The sequence below is a fragment of the Cupressus sempervirens genome, chromosome 4 (genome assembly GCF_028749045.1).
Source record: "Cupressus sempervirens isolate cs-2001-9-10 chromosome 4, ASM2874904v1, whole genome shotgun sequence".
Lineage (NCBI taxonomy): Eukaryota > Viridiplantae > Streptophyta > Pinopsida > Cupressales > Cupressaceae > Cupressus > Cupressus sempervirens.
In genome coordinates this window covers 446,070,923-446,079,022 of record NC_143121.1, presented here as the reverse complement: position 1 = coordinate 446,079,022, position 8,100 = coordinate 446,070,923, and the positions used below count along the sequence as shown (strand labels likewise).

The 8,100-nt window shown below is 38.7% G+C and overlaps 1 protein-coding gene across 2 annotated transcripts; it reads left to right on the top strand.

Annotated features, from left to right (window-relative positions):
• Nucleotides 1-257: 257 nt before the first annotated feature.
• LOC149561915 (uncharacterized) lies at nt 258-7,666 on the top strand. Of its 2 annotated transcripts, none has more exons than XM_089825427.1 (2): nt 258-2,070; nt 6,792-7,666. In XM_089825427.1, the coding sequence occupies exons 1-2, from the start codon at nt 472-474 to the stop codon at nt 7,182-7,184; spliced, it is 1,992 nt and encodes a 663-aa protein (XP_089681553.1). In that variant the 5' UTR covers nt 258-471; the 3' UTR covers nt 7,185-7,666. The 2 variants fall into 2 exon arrangements, with proteins under 2 accessions (XP_089681553.1, XP_089681554.1); XM_089825428.1 differs by having other exon boundaries at nt 329-2,096.
• Nucleotides 7,667-8,100: the final 434 nt, after the last annotated feature.

Genomic DNA, 8,100 nt, shown 5'->3' with positions numbered 1-8,100 from the left:
AGACAAAAACAAAAACCAGATATGAATCCATCCATTTGCCGCAATCAACTCTACCTATTGTCCGGATCAGGGGCGATATTGTTGTTCTTGGCATCGGCAAGGTTACTGTTCAAACTTCAATCAATGGCCTACTCCGCACTTGATTGGGGCCGAAAGTTACCGTTGGACAAAATATAACTTTAATACTCAAAAATAGCATATGCAAAAGCGAAAAAGCAAACGGGTATTGATTATATGCGCATGGCAGGAAGCAATGGCAGACAGGTCGCAATGGAGTGCAAAGTGCTATTATAGATTGTATACAGGGCCTTTTCGCTTTTACGAAATTCCACAACGCTAGTCAGTCGGTGTAAGTTTCAGGCCATGGAGGAAGTGGGAATGGAGTGCAAAGTGCTATTATAGATTGTGTGCAGTGGATTTCCCCTTTTATGAAATCCCGCAGAGCTAATCAGTCGGTGAAAGCTTCAGGCCATGGAGGATGTGGCGGCGGCTTATGGGCACAGCCCAGCCCATTACGCAGTTGCGCGCAGAGATCACGCGGCTTTGAAAAGGATTATAGCGACGCTACCGAGGCTGCAAGAGGCGGGAAATGTTCAGACAGAAGAAGAATCGTTGGCTGAAGAACGGAGAGCGGAAGCCATAGCGGCCGTGATCGATAGAAGAGATGTGGCAAAGAGGGAAACGCCACTGCATTTGGCTGTGCGAATTGGGGATTCCACTGCGACGGAGATGTTGATGGCTGCAGGGGCTAATTGGAGTTTGCAGAACGAGCAGGGATGGAGTGCCCTTCAGGAGGCAATCTGTGCGCGGCGTGATCAGATTGCAATGATCATCATGAAGCATTACCAGCCGATGGCGTGGGCCAAATGGTGCAGGCGTTTGCCCCGCCTCATTGCCTGTATGAGGCGAATGAGGGATTTCTATATGGAGATCGGTTTTCACTTCGAAAGCTCCGTCATTCCATTCATCGGAAGGATTGCCCCATCTGATACTTACAAGATTTGGAAGCGGGATGCTAATCTTAGAGCTGATACCACTCTGGCGGGCTTTGATGGGTTTAAAATTCAGAGGTCGCAGCAGAGTTTTCTGTTTTTAGGTGAAGGCGGCGGGGGAGTGGCGCCTGGGTCGCTCCTGATGTTGTCTCATAAGGATAAGGAGATTATGAATGCGTTTGAGGATGCTGGTGTTCCTCCCTCGGATGCAGAGGTTGTTAACGAGGCTTCGGCCATGACTCATTCTAATGTCTATAGGCCTGGTATTGATGTCACTGGAGCGCTCCTTGTTCCGCAGTCGAATTGGCGCCGGCAGGAGAAGACTGAGATGGTGGGTAACTGGAAGGCTAAGGTTTATGACATGCATAATGTTATGCTTAGCTTTAAGTCACGGCGAGTTCCGTCTCAGAGTCCTGTTAAGGAGGAGAGTGACTATGATCATCTTCTCACGGAGGACGAGAAGCGCCAGATGGAGCGCGCTCTTGACCTGGACCTGGACCTTGACCTCGACGATGGGTTTCTTGTTGCGGACAGGCCCGCGGATTTCAATCGCAAAGGGGACTTTTATTTGGAGAAGAAAGAAAGGTTTAGCTTTTCTTCGTCTTCGTCTACTAAGAATGCCAACATTGAGCTGAGCTTCAGTAGTAGTAAGGAGGAGAAAGGGTGGGTTTGGGGTCGGCGGAGCTTCAAGGATGAGAAGGGTGTTCCATCTCGGAGCTCTGTGAGTATTGAGAGGAAGGGAAGTGTTAAGAAATCGGAGGTGCAGCCGGGAAGAAGGTCTTTGGATGTCAAGAAAAGCGATTTCATGATGGCAGCTGATGATGGGAGAAAGTGGGTCGCCAGAGAGCCCAGTTCCAGGTCCCGGGTAGCTTGTCCTCCGAATGACGCTAGTACTAGTAGCCAGGAAAGCGTTTATAAGAAGGGTTTAAGGCCCGTGTTGTGGCTCACACCACAATTTCCCCTGCGCACTGATGAGCTGCTTCCACTGCTTGATATCTTGGCAGATAAAGTTAAGGCCGTCCGTCGTCTCCGCGAATTGCTTACCACAAAGCTTCCTGCAGGAACTTTCCCTGTCAAGGTTTGTGAAAACTCATCCATGTTCTGGTATGTTTTGGTTCTGCTACTTGCGTTTCTTTTGTTTGGGCATTTTCTATGCATCCTTCGAAATTCACCCCATTGAAGTCTTAGATTCCTGCTGGAACTTTCCTCCTCAAGGTTTGTTAGAAATCATCATAGTTTTGCTTCATGCACCATTTTTTGGGCATTATCTATGCATCCATCAAAATGCACCTTGTTGTCTTCAAAATTTTGTTGGAAATTTCCCCTTAAAGGTTTGTAAGCAATTATGAATTATTTATTCTCTGGTTTCTTGGTTCTGCTACCTATACCTCTTCTGTGGGCATTTTCTATGCATCCATCAAAGTGCACCTCATTGACATTTCGGATTCTTTTTTGTTGGGCTCATGGAGCATAATGGACTCGATAGATTTCCTGATTGTGCCCTGCAGGTTCATTACGTGTCTTTGAGGACTTTGACATTAATTATTATTGCATTGTCTACAGACTCTACACATCCATGAAAGTGCATCCTGATTAACATTTCATATTATCACCCGATTTTTGTAATTGTTAGATTGTCCTGTAGGGTCTATATGTGTCCTTGAGAGTCTGAGACTTCAACATTATCCAACTAGAAGGGCAAACCCAACCTTATGCCCACATGTACCCTCTTTTTGGGCATTTTCTATGGATATATGAAAATGCACCTCATTGACATTTCAGATTCATTTTATATGGATCTGTTATATCACATAATTACCCTATTGGTTAAGTATGCATCCTTCACAACTTTTGAACATTTACCAAACGTAAGTGTAACCCAACCTTCTGCTACTTGTACTCTCTTTCTGTGCATTGCATATGCTTTGATGAAAATGCACCTAAATGACATTTGAGAATCTTTTTGGTGGACTCATGGAGCATGCCCATCTTTCAGATTCCTAAAATTTCTTGATTGTCCTGTAGGTTTAATCACATGTTCTTCTGGAATTTCACCAGCAGGAAGGGTAATCCCAGCTTCTGCCACTTGTACCTTCTTTTAGGCAGTGTCTAGAATCCATGCATCTATGAAAATGAACCTCATTGACATTTCAGATTCATTTTTCGGATGCATGGATCATGCTCATTTTTTAAACTTGTTAGATCACCTGATGTCATGCGGGGTCAGTATGTTTTTGGAGGACTTAGACAAACCCAACCTTCTGCATCTTGTATCTTCTATTTTGACATTCTATATTTCCATCAAAATGCACTTAATTGTCATTTCATATTCATTTTGTTAGACCCATGGAGCAGGCCCTTCTTTTGGAGTTTAGATCAGTTGATTGTTCTGTAGATTGGGATTTTTCTTCAGGAATTCAAACACTCACTAATCACAAGGGTAAACCCAACCTTAAGGTAGCAATTATCTATGGCAGATAGTTTGTCACTTTTCAATTAATAAGTTTGGAATCAGATGACTACTATTATGTTCCTTAAAATATCGTACCTTGTATCTTTTATTGGGCATTATATATTTCCATCAAAATGTACTTCATTGTCATTTCAGTTTCATTTTGTACCAGGTCCTTATTTTGGACTCCAGATCAGTTAATTGTCATGTAGATTCCGATTTGTTCTTCAGGAATTGAAACATTCACTAATCACAAGGGTAAACCCAACCGTAAGGTAGCAATTATATATGTCACATTGTTTGTCACTTTCCGACTAAGAAGTTTGGATTCAGATGACTACTATTACATTCCTTAAAAATTTGTTTTAATATTTATAAAAATTATTATTAATAATTTACTGTCAATCTGCAAGCACATCTACTGCAAAAACGTTGACTGCATTGGTTGCACTATCATGTCCGGCTTCAGAGTTTCTAGATTGGCAGAGCTCAAACCTCTTAAAAGATGCCACCACAGGCTTCTTAACTTCTAAACATGGTGCCTTGAAAATTGTTGATGCATTGTTGGCTTTAGTGGCAATTCCAGCTGTGTAGACGACTTTGAGGATCTGCTATGTGTTTATGATGTTTATCATCTACTTTCAGGTTTATCAGTGACAATATTTCATAATTTCTGGAGTTTTAGATATTGGAAACTTTCACAAAATATGGGGTACTACATCTAGCTACATGTTTGTTCATATTCATGGTTAGTTAATCCATTTTGATTTAAATGGAAGCAAAAGCATTAAAAATAAATAAAAATCAGCCCATGTTCCCTGGAGCTAGAATTTTTTTTTTTGGTTTTAAAACTTTCATGTAACTTTTATTTGATATTAAATAATATAACATTAAGTGTTGTATAAGCCTAATTTATTAGTATAAACAAGTATTTAAATATCATAATAGTAATATTGAAATTTTAGATAAATATTCTTTGAAATTAGTCATAATGTTTTTTCTTCAAATTTTTTTCGTTGTCAAATTTAATTTGAATTTTATCCTCACCCAACTTGAACTCAAACATGAACCCTGGCGACTTAGTCAACCATAATTGGTATTTCCACAGGAGCCTATTTATAAACTTGCCTTGCTATTACTTCATTTAGCACTATGCCTTGCTATTACTTCATTTAGCACTATCATGGGATGGAATCTCATACATCTAAAGATATAGATCTCACTTTATAGGCGAAACTGTACCTTTCAGCAAGGTACTGATCATTCAGGACTTCTGTAAAAGATACTCCTGTTCTGGTTCTGCTAAGGGTATTTTGTCTAGATTGGGTTTTAGGCTCGGTGAGTCCTAATTGGGGTTTACTGCAACCAAATTGTTGAAAAGATCTTTGGAAGCTCTCTCTCATTCTCTACTATTAGAATCCTGTACTACCTTATGTCGAGGACATCAGAGGATCAGGGTGTATACATGCTAGGTATCTGGTCCCTTCAAGCCTTGGAAAGTTACGTTACCATGCAATATTTGGTATAGTTGTTTTTCTTACTCAGGCACTGCAAACATAAAGGGATATGGGAACCAAGTTCTCTTATTACAAAACACTACTAACATTCTGCCCGGGTAGGGCAACTAGTATCACATATTGCAGCCTTATAGGATACCACCTAGTGGCCAGGGGACATATTTTCCGAATTCCCAAGTATTGTATAGTGCAACCTCATAGGATACCATCCTCTGGATATAAGATATATTTCCCGAGTTGCCTGCTTCATGAGATATATTGGAATTTCAATCTTTGCAAAGGCAACATGGTGTTTCTTTCGTCACTTTATCATTTCCATGGAGGCTTTTATCAGTTGAGGATACAGTGTTTTGGTTATAGACAGAATTTATATGAAATGGATGGTAAGGGGTCAGCACTGTTGGGTTGAATCTACAAGAACAGAAAGTTATTGGATGACTGTTTTATTGCATTCAAACATCCAAGTTTATGTCGTTTCTCCAAACAGGATCCCAGATAAGGTGGAAATAATTCACAATTAATAGCAAAGATGCACATTATTTAAAACCTCTAAATTTGAGTTTTAGTCAATACTCTTTAACCAAGCTTTACCAATATTTGCGTGGCTAATGAGTATTGACAAAAAAAATTCACAGTGACGAGCCTGACTATTTACTTATGGGTGAGTTTCACAAAGAAAGTCACTTTGAGTTCTTGCAAAATTTGCGTATGCTGAATTTTGCTGAGTTTCGAACTTATAATGTTTTAATTTGCTGAGTTTCAAACTTATGTATGTTTTAATTTGCTGAGTTTTGCCTATTTCTTGCCAAGTTCCAGGCAAAACTGGATCTCCCCAGTAGTAAGCTTTTGAACAGTGGTTTCAGTATATATGAGGTTGAGGGATGCATTATAATAGGAACTAAAATATAATACAGAAGAGGAGAGATCATCCAGCATAGAAAACCTTGCCAATGTAGAAAACATTGCGGGCTTTTTTCTATTTCCTAATGTTCTCTGCTAAATAAGTTCTATGATTTGAGAATTTTAATTTTCCAGCTGTTACAAGCTACAGCTAAATGAGTTAGATCAGGTCACCTCTTTGTTGCCCGCTTTTCTGCATGTTATATCATGGTTACTGTTAATTTCTGTGGTTTGTGATTTTAGATTATGCCTTGTTATATGTGCGGCCTTATTTTTCTAAAACAAAAGGTATCTGTTTTGCACAACCTCTTGTATTGAAACGTGACCTTCAAATCGGGAAGATAACATTTTTGTTATTTCAGTGGCATTTACAAAACTGTGTTTCCTAGAGAAAGGGAGTCAATGCTAAACCACTATTTCTGTATATTAATAGAGCTCTAGGTTCTTGGATATTTGGTTGCGAAGAATTTTTCATGTTGCAGTTCTCTCAGTTTTCCTGAATTCTGTTTTGGTCAAATATGATTTAGGTCATTTTTGAGCCTCCTGTATTTCTTGTTTTTTTAAAGAACGTGATCACGATGGCACAAACTATTCTAATTTGTCAGCTTCCAATTTCTGTAATATATATTGTCTAATTGACTGAAGGGGGATGGCAAACATCATCTTAGCTGATCATCAGACCCCCTTCCACTTTTTGTCAAATTTGAGATGGCCATCATATGCATATTTCAACCCCCCTTCACCTTCAGAAAAGATGATATCCTTATATTATTTCAAGCATTGGGAAAATAAGAGATCCCACATTATGGGTAGCAAAGTTCTAATCTCAATTCTTCTATTTGAAATTACAATTCATTTAGTAATATTCTAAGCATGCATCGTTCAAGTTTCACGAACCTGGTGCTTATGTTATTGCTTGATTTCTTTCAGGTGGCTATTCCAGTTGTTCCTACAATCAAGGTAGTTATTACGTTCACAAAGTTTGAAGAACTGCCGCCATCTGAAGTGTTTTGTACACCTCCATCAAGTCCAGCCAATCTGCAAGATCTGATAGCAAGAGACTCTCATAGCACACAAGAGTCTTCAAACTCATGGTTTCATTGGATAAAGGGACCTCCCAACCGCAGCATATCAGGTTCTGCTAGTCCGGAAAGTTCTGCAGAAGATGTTGAAGATCCTTTTGCTATCCCAGCAGACTACAAATGGACAACACTAGATGCAAAGAAAAGGCAAGTAAAAGACAAAAAGTCCAAGACAAAAAAGGGGAAGAGATCACATTCTGTTGACATTGCAGAGAATAATGAGGTTGAGAGAGAGTTTTGAAAGCTAGTTTATATTTTATAAAATCATTTCAATTGAGGCCGTCAAGAAGCCCACTACACATAATGCATGGAAAAGCGAATGTCTCCTTTCATTTCTAACATCATGTAAGAAAGTATTTTTAGTGTTAGCCCCTCCCTTTTTTGTCAGTGGCTTCTTTGAAGTTACATAATTTTTATTTATTTTTCTGTTTCCTATCCTCCTTTACTGGGTGTCAAACTTTTCTATCCTCCATGAGGGGTGCTATAACTCATTTACCTTGAGTATAACTAATTGTACTCAACTCTAAAGGAGTTTGGCCATTATGCCCAAGCCAAGCCTTTGCCGCTATAGTATATTCCAATCAATTATGCTCTCTCATATGGTTAGAAATAGGTTGTGGCACGCACACAAACATTCAACCACCATGAAATCAATTGAAATATACATTGATTTTGGATATTTACAAATCAATTGAAATATTTATAATATTTTCATGAGGAAAACATTGTACCGAGTTATGGTGGTGGAGAATATTATATGAATATATATAGTAGCTTTCTAATATTAATGCATTTGGTCTCTTCATTATCCAATCTCAAAATGAAGAAAAATATGATTAATTAGAAGCAATAATCATTAATTATATGGAAGATAAGATGAGCAAGAAAAAATGAGGGAAATCTAAATAAAATAAGAAAGATACAAAAATCAAAGTACATGAATCAATATATCCAAAGCAATTAAATGGAGAAAGATCTTTTTTTATTACTTTGTCTAATTTGAATGAAAAAATAGGGAGTTTGTTTTAGAAGTTGGGGTCATGGTTCTAGTCCACATAATTAACTAATTATAAAATTAGCATGAAACAAAACATGAAGCAACATAAAATCTAATGCTACAAAATACTATTTAGCAAAATCGATTCAGACTAGGCAAT

Bases quoted from the DNA above. Each gene is read 5' to 3' on its own strand.
- LOC149561915 (XM_089825427.1), top strand. From the start codon at position 472: ATGGAGGATGTGGCGGCGGCTTATGGGCACAGCCCAGCCCATTACGCA. The intron at 2,071-6,791 runs GTTTGTGAAAAC...GATTTCTTTCAG, and splicing joins CAGGAACTTTCCCTGTCAAG to GTGGCTATTCCAGTTGTTCC.